A 16,422-nucleotide genomic window follows, 5' to 3' on the forward strand; every position below is an offset into this window, starting at 1 on the left:
CACATTTTTGCAAATCTCCGATCCTGAAAAACAAGTTTAATATTAAAGAAAAGCAAAATCCTTACTCTTCCAGCCTTGGCTACGGCATCCATTTCCACCTCACGGGCATCTTCAATAAATTTAGTGAGTACCACAGGGTGATCCTGTCATCAAGGCAAGATAAAAGAAGAAAGTTTTTATTTGAGAGTATTTGGGGACCATCCAAGTGCTCTACTATTCATCACTGGAAAACCTTTGGAAGCAGAATCCCACAAGACCAATCTATTAATATCCTTATTTCCACAGATAAGTGAACTTTGCAAAGAAATAATGGGGGGAAACTTGGCATGATTTCCCCAAAGCCACTGATGCATTATTTTGAGTCCTCCATAACATCACCACGATAGGGAAATTTGGGGCAAAACCATGAAGTATTTAAGCGAGAACATGGCAAAAAGAAGATAGTGGGACATGTGCATGGATCCAGTGACCTCTGATCCTGTCTCTCAAGGACGATCCTTACCTCCAAGATCTTCAATTCTTCCTCCCTCTGAGCCTCCCAGACCTCACTGGACATACTGCTTCACAAGTAATTGATTCTTGGCATACTTAATGACTTTGTATAGTGGCCGTTTGCTATTTTAGAGTCATATATTTTAGGCAACTGATTCATTCCTTTCTCATTTCTCTGCCTGGTTTCCTAAGTCTCCCAGGGAGAAGTTGCCGCTAATTATAGCTGGCCAGGAACGGCCTGTCCTTGACTCTCAATACGTTCCCTGGTATATATTGTTTTCCTTCCTCTTCTTCCTGCCTATCTCTGGGATGCTAGCACACACTTCCCACTCTCCTCTAATGCTTTCTCCTTCCAGCCACCTGCTCCAACAGACGGTTAAAAATCTAATCCGCATTCTTCCTGGCCAGCTTTATGTCTCAACATTTTACCTGTCCCATCTACTATTAACTGCCTGTTATTTATTAGAGAATAAAATGGAATAAATGACAGTCTGTGCATGCTCAAAAGGCTCCTCTTGAAAAAATATAAAGCAACTCCAAAAGTTACAAGATACAATTCCTTACATTTATCAGTGCAAGGGTAAATTCATAGGCAAGGACAATGCTGCAGCCTACACTGTTTCATAAATTTAGTGACTTGTGTCCTGTAACTTACTGTCTTGCTGCAGTTTTTCACCAGAAGATTTTATATGTGCATAAGACCTTGTTTATTCCAATCTGTCTCAACTCTCACAGGAAGTTTTGAACATTATTGACAACATAAATGCCATAACAACACAACACCATAACAGCAAAGTAGCTAAAACAACAGAACACTGGTCAGGCACTTTATCTGGAGATGCTCTGTTGGATGGAGCAGGACTAGGTAAGGCTTTGTAACCAGAAAAAATGAAACCTGTGTCCCACAAAGATGCTCATGTTCAGTTGTATACTCACAACTAATATTGCTAGCTTCTGTGGAACCACTCACAGGCCACAAAGCCTTGATGAGGCTAAAACAACCTACCTAATTTAGAAGCAGAATACAGTACTTTTGTTCTGGTTTGGTTTTTGCTGGCTTAGCTTCAACTATACCATAGCTTTTGTCAATATAAAATACTGGATGAAGAAAGAAGTCTTCCCTTAGCAGTCTGACTACACTAGCGAAAATTTAGCATGTAAATCGAGTGTAAGTCTCTGCAGGATCAGGGCCAGAGCACCCAAAGACTCATGGTGTGCAACTGGTCACATTTGCAGCAAGCGTCAGTGCCTTGTTTGCACAGCAGAACTGGACATCATAAGGATCCCATGGGAACATCCACTCTTTCCCCTAGGAATACATCACATATTGCCAAGACTCTACAACTTCAACTCCCAGCAGGCCTCCTGTACCACGGATGAGACCTCTCAGCAATGAAGAGCAACAGTGCCCAATTCAAGTCAATCAAGCTGTGACAGGTTAAGCTGACCAAGTGTCACTCTCCTGGGCTTCAGCCTCCTATAGGGTATCTGTCGCCATCATAAAGCCATCCAGCGGCATGAGAAAGTGATCTGTTCCACTGAACATGGCTTAAGGCTGCTGCCTGGTCTGCCTCTGAGTGCACAGGGGAACACAAAGCAGCGTACTTAAGATGAAGTACAGAGAGCTAGGTGTTTTGGGAGGCTGAGAACTGCTAAGAATCTGGTTTCTACCACAGGTTGACCCCATAAGTCTTTTGAGAATTAGTTATATAATTCCTTCTGATAGAAGGAACAGTGGTACTCTCCTGCTTTCAAAAATCCCTTTAAAGTTGTTCAAAGATGGTAATAAGTGGTCTGCTTGCCTCCACACTAAACTATCCTTCAGGATGTTATTACTTTGCAAGGTATCTCCCTTTCAATCCATCTTTTCTTGCTGAAACGCTGAACTTCGATCATTCGCCTCATACACTTAAAAACCACATGGTTTTGTTCTTGTTCAAGCTTTAACCACCTAAGAAATGCCCTGAGTAAGCAGTAACATGTCTGGCTTCCATAGCCAGTTGTGTTTTCAAAGAGCTCCTCTTTGACTTACTTATTTTTAACTCCAAGATTCCTGTGACAGTAGTGTTTATGGTGCTACAGTACTGTTCTGAACAGTGACCATAAAAAAAAAAAGGGGGGGGGGAGGGGCGGGGGGGAACCCTCAGAAGAAAACAGACCAAAAGGCAAGGCCAAACTCAGAGACTGTTGAAAGGTCAGACTTTGAATTCTGCATGTTCTTCATTCAGCCTCAATCATTTAACTTTCTCCAACTCCCATACTCTCATCTCTCCAAACATCCCTTGTACAATAACACTGATAGAAGGTATAGAAGAAATTCAGGCTTTGAGTTCTTTACTATGTTCTGAAGCATTCATGTCTTTGGGAAATTGCTCAGATTTTTCTCTTCTAAATTTCAATGTACTAGACCAAATCCTTCCCTTTGCTAGAAAAAAAGCACTTTTAAAAATCCCCAACTTAGCTTTTGAAAAACATTTAAAATGGAAACCAGAGCTTTCATCTTCTGCATTACATACTCTGCAGATCAATAATCCCACTGGATTAACAGTAAGCAGGCAGCAGTCCTGCTTTTGTATCAGAGGAAAATGGAACTCAGTACATGGTTTGGAGAGTTAACTGTCATAGCAAAATCTTGCAAATGTTCCTGCATTTAAAAGGGTAAAAAAAAAAAAAAAAAAAAAAAAAAAAAAGGTCATTGGTGAGAGAGAAGATGCCAGAATGAAGTTAAGTTGTCCAAAGAAGCCAGGCAAAACAGGTCAGAAATTGAGGGAAAGATGCTATCAGTTCTATGCTGGTTGGTATAACCTGCTACTAGTAAGCTTAGATGGGGTAGGAAGGGTCCCAGCCCACTAGCTTACATCTATTTATATAATTAACTGGTCAGAAATGGATGCCTGGGTACAACAGCTAACTGCCATCCCTGCTCCATGCAGACATCCCAGTGGTATCAGTAAGGATGCTTGCACAGGCTCCCATGGTCTGCCTGTTAGGGAAAAAACTGAGGAGTCAAACTCTGATTTCCCTAGCTCCTCCCCAAACAAGGAAGGGAAAGAGCACGGAAGACACAATACAGAAACAAAGAGATGGAAAACACAGTAGAGCTGAAACAAATACAGCAAACACAAAAAGAAAAAGCAGTAGCAGCATGAAGACTGGTACCTGAGAGACTCTGGTAGCTTCTGCTAAGAACTTCTTCATTTCCTCTTCAGTGAATACTACATTCATTGCAGACCCACTGTGAGAACGGCAAAGAAAAGAAAACAGGTCAGCTTCCCTCGTGACTTCAAGGGAGATACCAGAGTGTTAGACACCACAGCACAGGGTTGCCAACTATGTTTGTATGACAGACTAGCCAAGCAAGCTCCTGACTCAAGCCACTTGCTCCACTCTTGACTGAAAGAAAGGCAGAGCTGGTACCTAATGAACCTCCGTTATACTTCCCAGAGAAGACAGGTGACCTCCAGAACCATAACAAAGAATCAAATAAAGAACTGTAGTTGTGTAGCCTTAGCACTTCTGCCAAATCCCCTTTCTGACCCAAGCCTTTAGAGCTCCCCCTAAGCTGGAGGAGATGGCTAGTCAGGCAGATAGCCCCACTAAGGGCCCAGACTTTCACCATATGTGCAGGTTAGCTGTGAGCTCAGGACAAAACAGATGCTTTGCTCACTTTAGCCCAATTGCTCATCAGTGACAGATGAAGCAAGGAATGCACAGGCCACTGGTGATGGTTGCAACAGTGTAAATGCAGATGAAAATGGGCTGTTCTTTGCTAGCCATTTCACTGTGCCCCTTCCCTAATGTCTTAGTCCTTAAGGGAGACGGAGAAGCACAGAAGATAAAGACACTGTATCTGAAAGCTACTTTGAAATGTAGCTGTCAGTAATATCAGAGAGGGGGATCTTGGAGAACATGGGTCGAGAGTCAGTGATTCAGGGCCCTTTTAAAGACAAGAATCTTTTAAAAAAGATGTTACATTGCTCATTTCTACCACTGATGCTCAGCTTCCCCTTTGCTTTGGTGGGCAAGCCCACAGAAGCTGTGGGGAAAGATGGAGGAAGGATCTATTCCACGAAATCAGTCACTGTAGCCTAAGATAAATAGACACAAGTACCTAGGTGATTATACTTACCAGACTACCTCTTCAGCTGATGTAAAGCAATAGAGTTCAATTAAATCCATGGACCTATGTCAGTAGCACCACTGAGGATGTGAGCTGGTGCACACAGTACATAACTGGTGGGGAAATGCATTTAGTTTTCCAAGGCAACTGGCAAATATTAAAGGCCATCTCTGTTCAAAGGATGAAGAAGTCTAGCTGTGGACCTGCTGCTGTTCTGCAAATAGAGGCCAGACAGTGTGCTGTACTAGGGCTTTTCACTTTCTGTTTCCTCAAGTTTTACATCCTCCAGTTTCATCTTTCTCCCTGAAGTCCCCCTAACCAGCACAAACACCCTTTAGCAAATACTTACAGGAAAGGGCCTGTACTGAATTTAATACAGATGGAAACAACAGGCTAAAAGAAGTGTTCCCTAAAAATCTGGAGAACATCGGGGGAGTTTCTAACTTATCCTCCTGATCTGAGTGCTGGTTTTTTAACTTTGCTTCGCAACCCCAGTGCAAACTTCAGAAACTGGATAGAAAAGTCACATTCAGCAGTCTCTTCTAAAGGATATTTCCTTGAAGGTTGAACATACAAGAAATCCTTCTCCTTTTCTTCTTTTGAAATAAAAAGTTTTGGGTTTTTTTCTCCCCTGAAAATGAATATTGTGCCTCTTCATTTTGACACGTGTTTCTCTTTCATATGAAAAGGATCCTGTCACCAATTTACTTTCACTTGTAAACTGTGCCCAGCAAAATGCCTCTCTGTGCCTAGTCATCCAGCTATGAAGAAACTCCTCCCAGAGAAGAGTGATCATTTAGAAAGCGTGAGTTTGCTGTGTGTACGCGCTGGTATAACTTCTTCAAAAAGTCTAGCTGTTGGAAATGCGTGGCTCTGTACAATGTCTATTTAAAGAGAAGCAGCTGCCACAGCGTAGGGACATAAAACATGCCTGTAAGCAGAGAAGCTTGGCAAATAAGAAGCTGCATTCAAAAGATGTGTTGTCATTTTCTGAAAACAGATGTCAACCCCGATAAATGGCCTCAGCATGTTCTCTTCTGTTTTTCCTGGTGGCAAACAATCATCTGGCTTAATTGTACAGGTAGTAGTCTCAGGAACCTTAAAGAATATCCCAGATGGTTCATGGTTTTGGCCTTGAGATATGAAAAAGGTAATGCAGCTAAACAGACATTCTTATGATTATGTTCTACCTTTGATTTGTGCCTGATGGACATAAGGGATCCACTGGCTTCCTGTATTGGTTTGAGCAGCTGTGCCACTATTAAGACGGGCAGCTTTATGCCACATGCACCTAGCATAGCGTTTTCCACTCATCCCCTGAAATTACTCTACCTTGTCTCAAAGAGGCTTTTGTAGTTCATACCCCCAACTTGATGAGCTCTGATGGTTGAGCCTTACCTCAGAACATAGGAAGGCCTCAGCAAACATGGGTAACTCACAGAGCCTGCAAATTCAACTGCATCTCTCTAAAGAAAAGAGGAAAAACATGCTGTGAACAAGAAAATATTTTAAAGTCATACCAAAATTTCAGCTCTAACTGTATTTGTACTTTAGTAGCCATTAAGATTCGGGGTGGGGGGGCGGAGTGAAGCACCACAGCCTAGGCTGAACGTAGTACACAACTTCTTGGTTCCAGAGTTGTCATCTTCAGACCTTCCCTGTCCATAGGGCTTCACCAGGAAAAAGAGCAGTGCCAACACATCTCTATTCCTTTGCAATCTCCACCTGCTAGAATAGTTTTCAAGGCCAGTAGGATAAACTAGAGTAGCCTGACAGTGGTGCTAACTTCTGCTGGGTATATATCCCATGTTGTGTAAAGGTGATTTAAAGACACTCCCTTTCCAGTTTCCATCCCACTCCCAGTGATGCTATAGCATCACTTTACAGGGATCAAAAAGTTCAACATCGGCAGTAAAAAACTGTCAAATGTCTTTGGAATCTTGAAACGTATCAGTAAGTCGGTGCTGCCCGAGCAGATGCTCATAACAATCCTCAGCTGCTTCATTGTTTCCCAGATGCACATCCCAACTTACCAGTGTGCTGACTACCTTCCAGGGAGCCTGGGCCACATGCAGCTCATCCAGAACAGCTGAGAATATGGAGCGATCTTCTGCCTGGTCAATCTGCAAAGGATTTGTGCCAAGGATCTTCACTCCACTCTGGTGCAGTGGCACTGCCAAGTTATTGGGAATCTGCCCGCCTACAGAAATAATGCAACCACTGCATCCCTGTTGGCAGACAGAAAGGAGCACAGTCATGTCCAAGTCAGCTTAACATTAAGAGCTGTTACAACTAGGAATCCAATATTTAGATTACATCACTTTTGAGGTTGCTACGAGCAAAGGTAGATCATAATTGTGCTGATGCAGAGGCACCCAGGCTGCAAAGATTCAGAGTGTGTAGACTCTCTAAAACAGCAATATCCTCCTTGATATCACTCAAAAAACAGCAGTAACTTGAAGTCAAATTTCCCAGGAAACCAAAGAAATCTGCAGTGTTCACATGTCTTTTGACATCAAGCCAAGATTTTATAACTTCTGCTAGAACCACAGACTGTTGCCTTGTTTTCGTGTCATGTTTAGGTGCTTCTGCTTTCCCAGTAAGGATAAGCACTGAGCTGACACATGCTCCCTTGCTTTGCAGAGGAAGGGCGCTGCACTATGAAAATGTGACGCCCCACAATGAAACTCAAAACTCTGCTCGGTGGGGTCAGGTCTCCCTCCCGTGTTCTCCTACACATGTGAACATGGGGACCATCACTTCAACCGAGCCCACTCCCACTCCCCTGCTGCGACCTTTGGACACAGCAGCATGAACAAACAAGATGTTTCAGGTCCCCTTTCTCAGTCCAGCTCTTCTGAGGAAACAGCCTCTCCCATGCTCACGGTCAGACGCTTCCAGAGTAGCAGACATTCACGCAAACTCTTTTTTACTACAGAGTTGCAAGGCAGTAACCTCCAGCACAGAGGCAATGGGAAACAACTGGAATTTTTTTTTTTCCTGCCAGCACTGTTATTTGCTAAGCAAATAACCTGTCCCAGCCCCAGAAGCCAGTCTTTAAGGGGTGCTCACTGCTGACCACTTGCTGGCCTGTACAAAACAAAGCAGAGTCTAGTTCAACAGAGCGCAATCCATCAGACAGACTGTGGTGGTGAATTGCTCTGGATACACTTCGCCTTTTATTTTAATTCATCCTCATTATTCCTGACTAGCTCCTCATTTCTCGTAGCGCACTCAATGATAGTAACAAGTATTTCAGCCAAACTGTCATACATGCTCATTTCTACGCAGGTTATTTCCAAGCACTTCAATTCCAGAAGCGGATGAGGCAGGACAGGTGGCACAGCATCATCCAGCCACAATGGCACACTTCATGTTCGTCACTGGGCTACCACAACATTTTAAGTGAGGAAATAATAAATGACAAATAACAAGAGACAGGTGAGCTCATTTGCAAACACACATCCTTCTTCAGGTGTAAATATGGGCTTTTTTTTTTTTTTTAACATAGAACCCCTAAAGCTTTCAAGTACAATCTAGTCTGGTGCGAAAATTTTCACTAGTAAAAAAAGGCCTTAGAGTACCTGCAACAATTATGAGGACATGAATTACATTTAGATTGTGTAATAATTGAGGGTAATTAAATAATGGGCACTTTACTTCCAAATTAAAGCTGGTGAAACTTTGCCCAAAGGAGAATCAGGCCCACAGTACAGCTGTAGTGAAGGGCTCTCCTGAATCAAATGTGTTTTACACAGTTTTACCCATCTCTAACAAATGAGAAACGTAAATCAAGTGATCCATGGTTTGGCTCTATCTTTTAGAGTATCAGTGTTCTTTTAATTAACAAGTGTGTTTTCCTTGAAGAAGGTTAGCCCCACTGGCCTTCCTGGAAGAGGAACTACTTAATGAGGGATTTAAAGGGATTTAGAGTGGCAGATCTGTAAGCTGAGAGCACGATGGACTAGAAGTGACTGAGAAAAAATAGATGATAAATGCCAGTACAAACCGTGCTCAACTTTAATGTGATTAATTTCCTACCATAATAAAAAGCCACTAAAAAAGTCTGGCATTTAAGCAGCAATTATTATCCCAAGGTCTACAAGATTATTATTTGCTGCTAATATACAGTGCTGGAGACAATTTTTTTCCTTTTCACCATGCAGTCACTTATGGGATGACATGCTGCTGCTGGCCAACAGCAAGTATCTGAAAGAGCTTAGGACAGGGAGTGAAAAATGCCTCATTAGTAGAGGGTGGAGCAAGGACAGAGGCTGTTTTGTGCCCACGTGGGGTTGTCTCATGACATCGGAGCTCGCCATCTCCAACTCAGAAGAAAAATCTGTTCCTTACTGCTTCCAGACCCACCCAAAACACAGTACTTATCTCTAGTGCCCGGACCCCTTATCCTACACGGACAAGAACCAGACAGTGAATAAAGCAAACCCCTTCTTGCAGCTTGGAATGGTTCCTGTTTGATAACAAGTCAACCTAGCCTTGCTGCCAAGGTCAACCAACATCTTAATCTATCCTCAACATATTTGAAATGCGAATGCCCCAGCTCACAGCTTCTCTTCGGCTGCCGTTTATTCTTTCCTTTAAAACAATTCTAGTCACTGAGCCTCTAAAATCCAAATACTGCCTGCATCAAAGTTGGGATGGCACTAGGGACTCCAGCCCCAAGGAGACAGAGGAGATGGCTTATTCAAGCGGATAGCAAAGAATCATATACTCATTTTTACTGAAAAAGAACCATAAATTGAAACCCAGCTGCTGCTTACTGCTTCCTTTAAAATTCTGCTGTTATTTCCCAAAGCATGCTCTCATCCAAAGAGCAGCCCACTGGCCTGCTAGGGAACAGGACTGCTCCACTGAGAAATGCGGGCAGACAGAAATAGAGTCCGCTGCATATCACTTTGTCATCAGCCATATTTTAATTATAAAGAAAATGAATAACATCCTTGCCATCAGATATCTTTAAAATATACGCTATACATAATCTAGTGAAAGAAACCTAGAGAGAATTATTTTCCCCTTTATAACAAAAATCACTCTTTTTATTGCTACCTTGCTTTTATGTCATTAGTAATAGAGTTGGGTTTTCTTTTTCCCTGAGTTTGAAAACAAATTAGACCATTAAAATTGTACCTAAGAGCCTCCTTTAGTTTTATGAATTGTTTCAGAATGATCCTAGAAATTGAAAAAGAATCAGAAGACACCCTCAAGCAGACACATACTAAAATAAAAAGGGAACATATTCTCTGGAAACAAAAATCCAATAAATTCGAGGGAAGGAATTTTATTTTTTTTTAAATTATTGTCCTCAGACTACCACCTAACTTTGCATATTCACAGTAAATTAAACTTCCCTCCAAAGCACAGCTCTGTTGTACAGAGCTCAGTCTCCAGTGAGTCAGAGCAGCTGTGAATGTCAACTGGAGAGGGAGAGGTAAAAGGGGACACAAGGGAGAGAAAGAGGAGGGATAGCTGAGTATGTTCCTGGGATAGGATTGCGAACCTATGAGCAGCTCTTGGCAGGCAGGTTCCAGCCCCCTCAGTCTCGTGGGTAACCTCGCTCCTCAATGTAGCCTAATTTGTCTAATCAGAAAAACTGAGACAAGTCAGTGCACCTATTTATTTGAGCTTAATAGTTGCCCAAGGTTTGCTGCTAATCCTAACAATGTTTAGGAAGTTGATGTATCATCTCTACTGAGGGCAAAGGGTTGTGTCTATTGTTTGCTGATGGTTTTACCTACGGTTTGCCCATGATCCAGGACTTCTCAGAGTATTTGCCACTGTTCATTGTACATAGGAACACTAGAGGAGGCTAATGAGCAGGAGAGTTTAAAAGATGGGTCTGAAATCATGGCACTATTCATGCTTTGTATATGAAGCCGAGAGAGATGGTTATCTGCAGGATTGGTGAGGGATCTCAGAATCAGATCCTGAATTTTTAACTTGATCGTTTCCTTAGGGACTGACTTCCAACTGCATTTGCCTGAGGAAGTATTCTGTTAACAGGATATTAGCATTTGGCTCACTCATTTTTAAAAAAAATGACATATAGCAAATAATATATTTTAGGCTACCCTCTGCTGGAGGTTTGGAGTCTGTCCCCAGGTCTGCCTATGTCCTTTTGCATGACTCCACGCAGTCTCTCTACTCCTCAGAGACTCAGTTTCCCTACTTTCAAATTAGGCATAATGATACCATTCCCTTTTCTCACTACTTAAGAAAAGTGTTCTAAAACAGCTGAGTATTATTCATCTCAGGATTTATTAGACAGCACAACCCTAACTTTGGATGTTTAGGCTCAGACCCTGATGGCTTTAACACCTCCAGAGCAAGCATCAAATTGGTTGTTTTCATACCCAAGTCAGAGCAGCAGAATCCTCTGCAAACTCCCAGCATCTCTCTTCTCCCTCTTTTTATTCCCACCACCTCAGCTCCTGCTGTGTCCTTCCTGCCCTCTCTCCTCTCACAGTCACTTTTTGGTTTACTTCACAAGCAGGACAGGCTAAAAACATGCCCAGAAGCATGAGCACAGTCCAGCTGATGAGCATGGCTGGCTGAGCTGGGGAAATTGCCAACAGTGTCCTTCCCCTTCAGCTCTGGGTACCACACGATGCTGCTATTAGACCTTGAGATCTGCAATACCTCCCATCAAACTCACCAAGCCCTGCTGTGACAAGCAGGGTAATGCAAGTTTCAATATGTATGCATTATTCTTTTCACATATTTTTCTTACTCAACTTGCTAATTACTAGCACTACATGTTTAAATGAGTAGTTGCTCCCTCATCACCTATCTCTACCTTCTCTTTGATCCTGCAGTAATTAGATGCTGTGTTTCATCAGTGTTATTTGTCTCACAAACTGTCACACCAGTTTCCTCCACGCCCCAAGTTCAGAAGTTCAGTTTTCCTTAAGTAAACAAGAGTTCAATGCTTATAGAGCTGAGCCTCACGGATAATCCTAAAGCATTCAAAAATCAGCCTTTAAGACTCCAGAGAGCCACCAGAGTCTTTTGGCCTATCCTAAATCTATGCTTTCCAGTAACAGTCTCCGTTCTATGAAGATTTAAAGAAGAGATAAAACAACATGTACAAATAGGAAAGTATGAACATGCAATCTAAAAATGGTCCTAGACAGTATTTTGCAAATGGTTTAAGAACAGAGCCTAGAGACTGGGACTTGAGTTCTGATGTGCTTTTGCTTGGTTCCAAATTTGGGAATGATCAAAACATAGCCAGGTTATAAAGCCATTTTAGAAACTTACACCCATTCACAAAGATGATGAGCTCAAATCGTCATATACTGGGAAAAAGAGCCAAGAAAAATCAGGAGTTTAACGTGACCTGCATTCTGCAAAGTTGCTTCAGCAAGTTACATGGCCAACACACAGAGTACTTCAAGGGAGATGAAGTTCCTGTAAGCACCTTTGAAACCCTCAGTCTGAGTTAGAAATCAACATTTTCCATATTGGGACCAACTGTTTACATTATATATCCTCCCATTACCAAATCTGTCTGGGACTCTTCTCCATCTCTTAGTACCAGCATTTCTGAACACTTGAAAACTCCTAACAGAAAAGCGCAATGTCTGGATCAGGAGCTGGAACATGTTTTGGTTTGATGGCAATTCCAATGCCCCTTCCTGATCTGCCTGCCTGCATGCTGGACCACATCCACCCCATTACCACTGTACTACAAGGCCAAGACTGCAAGTTCTTGAGTACACGTTAGCGTTATGCACATAACTTGTTCTACTGCTTCAGGGGGAGTACTTGTGCTTAAAGTCAAGGATATGCTTAAGTACTAAAGCTCAGCACCACAAGGGCAGAACAATTTGTGCGATAAATGACTGTGCAGCAAATTAAATTTGCTTGTAAATATTGCACAATATGGCATCTTGCAAAATAATTTCATATTTATTTGGCATTCATTATTGAGCAGTCTGCTAGGAACATCAACGATGTGTAAAATGCAACATCGGGATCCAAACCAAACAGCTTTTGCTAGCAAGCTCTCCCCCCTCGCCCCCAGCTGCTCCGCCAAAGCAAGCTAGTGACATGAATTTTGAAAAGTTTGGTTTGCTTCATGGCTTTTTATTGTGCTTCTGCTTTTCTTTACCTCATATTGGTAGATGTCCAGGATCCTTTCCAATGACAGCTCCTCAAAGTACAGTCTGTCACACTCATCAAAATCTGTGCTCACCGTCTCCGGGTTGCAATTCACTACGACGGTCTTGTTGCCAAGCTGACGCAGCGTGCGGATACTGGAGACAGCACACCAATCAAACTCCACGCTGCTGCCTGCCAGGAGACAGAAAAGTGGGCAAGGAAAGGAAGGATGCAGAGAAGAAAACATAAACAGACGTTCTCAGCACTCAAGCTTAAAAAAGAAAAAGAAAAAAAAACCCAAAACAACCAGTATTGCCTCCTGTCAGCTCAGAACAAGAATGGAAACTAATCATCCACAAACATGAGCCTCCAAGCACAACAGGTAAGTTGGCTCAGCTGCTCAGGAGTGACAGGCCTCTATAACACGTCTGTCATCCTGTGCTCATAAACACTCATGTCTGCTCTTGCTGCCCATCCAGCTACTATTGCCTCCCAACCAACGTGCTCTGAGATAAACGTAAGAGGCAGAAGCTTGGAGGTGACCAAATTGAGTGTCTATTATTATAAGACACCACTGTTTACTCCAGGAAACATGAAGCATTTGTACAGATGTGGTTTAAAAACCAGAAGACTGAAGTGGTTTTTACCTTCCAGAAGAGCAGAGTACAGCTAACCTAACAACAGAAAAATTACAGCTCAGTGGGTTTGACCTTCCTATGTGCTGACTCTAGATAAGGGAAATCAGTAGAACAAACAATACTTTTAGAGCTACTTTGTGATCCTTTTATCTCAGTTTAAAGGCCACAGTGACTATGGCAACACTGTGGGGCAAGCATGTCCTACTGTCCTGAACCCTGAGTAAGCACCGTGGCCACCTCTAAAGGAAAGAGACACGGAGGGAGTCACCTGGTGCTTGAGTGAGCACCAGGACTTGGTGCTTGGTCTTGAGCAAGCTGCAGGACTTGGGACTTGGGCAACGCTGCAGGCTTCAAGCAACGCTGGAGTCCAGACTTGTGCTAACAGCTACTGTCCCATAAACTCCTATGCTCAAACATTTAAGAGGGGTACCATAAACAGAGAATGACACATATTAAAAAACATCATTAAATGGTTATGCTTACAGTCTACAAGAAAACCTTGGCCTCATCATGATGCGGTCACAGTCATTACATGATCATTAACCACTGATATAATTATTTTTATATAAAATTGTGTGACAAGATACATTGGAAATTCAGGCTGTGCTTAATTGTTGCCTCCACCACCTAGTCACAAACAGACGGCTGTCACAGGTCACCCACTGACAGGCACACAATTTATTTCCCTACTTCTGTCAAACAGGAACCTCAGAACATGCCTAGGCCTCAGCTAAAACCCCACAGAAGAGAGGGAAATCAAATCTCAAACTGGATGTTTCCCAGAAGGGTCACCAGATGCTCATTCACTTTTTGTATTCCACTTCAATTATTCAGGTATTCTTATACACATAAGAAACCTCAACTTTGAGACACAATGGTCATCTGAGGTCCCCATCTGACTGCTTTAGATACAACCTGGGAAAACAGCTGAACACTTGTAAGTATATTCCAGCCACATCCAGTAATGGTCACGTCCAAACAGTGGGAAAAGGGAAGAGAGCAAATAATTAGTAATATCAGTAATGACTGTTGTAACATAACCAGACACTGCTCCTCAGAAGATAATTACTACATCAATACAGGCATGTTTTTGAACTCACTTTCAGGTTTCAATCACATTAAATCTATGTGCACACTTTAAAATTTACAGAGCACTCTGCTGGTCCACGCAGTTGGTGGAATAGCTTATTTATACTGCTTTCAGGGCTGACTTTCACACAAACCAACGCCCCTCCCAGGACAGGAGATACCCTCCTGGCAGCAAGTGAAGAGCAAGCATCACCTTGAATATCTGAGTAATACCCCCATGGAGCACAGGTCACACACTGCAGCTCAGGCTCTCAGTGAGCCAGAGGCTTTTACGTGTGCATGAAAGGTGCGTCAAAGCAAGCTCTGAAGTTCCAGAGTGTGCAACTGTACCAATTCACATCATGTTACTATTTGGCATATTAGTTATCAAGAACAAGAAAACTTCAAAAAAAGACACTTCAGTTTGGATAATTTTCTTTTTAAATACAGAATATAGCATGACTTTTGAAATGACCTCACACTTCCCCCAAATAATTTTATTTCTTTGCAAAAGTGTCAACATATTCAAGATTTTCCTGCAATGTATTTCAAAATATTTTCAAATAAAATTAATAAAGTTGGTTTTTTAAATCTAAAACTCAGTTTTCACAAAGGAAATAAGAATCTTGTTTTTAAAAAAAAAAAAAAGTAACGTCACATGTTTAACTTCCATCCAAATCATTTAGCCCTTTCTGACCTGTTCCTGTTTTGTAAATGTAAATCCGCAGGGAACACTAAGTTGATCCCACTGAATTACGGTTACAATTCTGAAAGCATAGAGGAAAAGCACACTGCTTATTTGCCTTCAAAGGATAACAAAAAAAAAACCCCAAAACAAAACCCAACTTGGCTATTGCACCGGGGGGTGGGGGGGGGAGAGGGCGGCGGGGACTCTTTTAGAGGTCCAAGTAATGGTTTCCTTTAGCAGCCTTTATTTAGTTGCAGGCTCTTCCAAAGATTGTCTTGATCTAATCAAAGCTACAGAAGAGGTAAGACCAAGATCAGACCTGTATGGCTAATCTAAGCAATTAGGAGTTTTAGGTGAACAGTGCAAAATATATTCATATACATTTGATCAAATTATTAAACAACACTGCAATCCTTTTTATGTTCATTTTCCATAACTGTGCTACACAGCATGTTGACTGGCAGAAGCATTCACAAAAAAACGAGCATAATCATGGAGTGTTCCTCCTGATTTCACTCATCTCAACATTCATACTGGAAACAGAGTTCAAAAAGACACATCCTACAAACAGCAACAGGAGTGTAGCATGTGACCTGTCCATCCAAGCAAAACAAATGGATGCAGTTTTAAATTTCAGCTTTCAAAAACCATCACCACTACTTGTGAGATGCAGAGCAAAAATATTTCTGAATAACAAGCAATTTTTTTCTTGTCAATAATTGCAAGCTATTTGGAAGGATCCATGAAAAGAAAAAGTGAAAGTCATCATATACAGAATTCAGCAGTATGTCTACCCAATACTCATAGCCATGAGGAAACTCTTATGCTGCATAATCATCTGAGTGGGCTGAAAAAACAGCATACAGAGAATTGCTTATACAAAAGCAGCTGAAGGTATCAAGATATTTTCATACCTGTACTTACAGTAGTAAAATGCATAGCATATAACAACATAGTCATGAGCTGGCAGTAAACATATAAGATAGGTGTGGGAGCAACAAACTTCTATAGAAGGTATCAGGTTCTCAAGACCTTAGCATGTGCAAAAAGTAAGATTAAAAAAAATTCCCTAAACTTTGTGGAAATCACAACTAAGCAACAAGTGAAAAGTAACAAAATTCTCCTGTTTTTTCCAGGGCATGAAATGAAGTCTCCAAGCAAGTGTAAAAGGCAAACCTTGTGTCAGGAATTGATGTCCTGTGCACTGTGCTCTGGAGGGTTTTGTCACCATATGAGAAGAGGGACAAATGAACCACAAGAATATCCAAAGAAGGCTCGAGGGTGCAAGGAGAACA

General features: G+C 41.9%; 1 protein-coding gene across 1 annotated transcript in view; it reads right to left on the minus strand.

Annotated features, from left to right (window-relative positions):
- CPS1 (carbamoyl-phosphate synthase 1) overlaps positions 1-16,422 on the minus strand; it is a 103,903-nt gene that overhangs the window by 19,318 nt on the left and 68,163 nt on the right. Inside the window, exons 27-31 of the mRNA XM_050899842.1 lie at positions 12,744-12,925; positions 6,646-6,840; positions 6,011-6,078; positions 3,652-3,727; positions 66-143 (exon numbers count right to left, since the gene is read on the minus strand). Coding sequence (XP_050755799.1) covers positions 66-143; positions 3,652-3,727; positions 6,011-6,078; positions 6,646-6,840; positions 12,744-12,925 — 599 coding nt within the window. The remainder of the gene's footprint in view (positions 1-65; positions 144-3,651; positions 3,728-6,010; positions 6,079-6,645; positions 6,841-12,743; positions 12,926-16,422) is intronic.

Source organism: Gymnogyps californianus, chromosome 7 (genome assembly GCF_018139145.2).
Source record: "Gymnogyps californianus isolate 813 chromosome 7, ASM1813914v2, whole genome shotgun sequence".
Classification (NCBI taxonomy): Eukaryota; Metazoa; Chordata; class Aves; order Accipitriformes; family Cathartidae; genus Gymnogyps; species Gymnogyps californianus.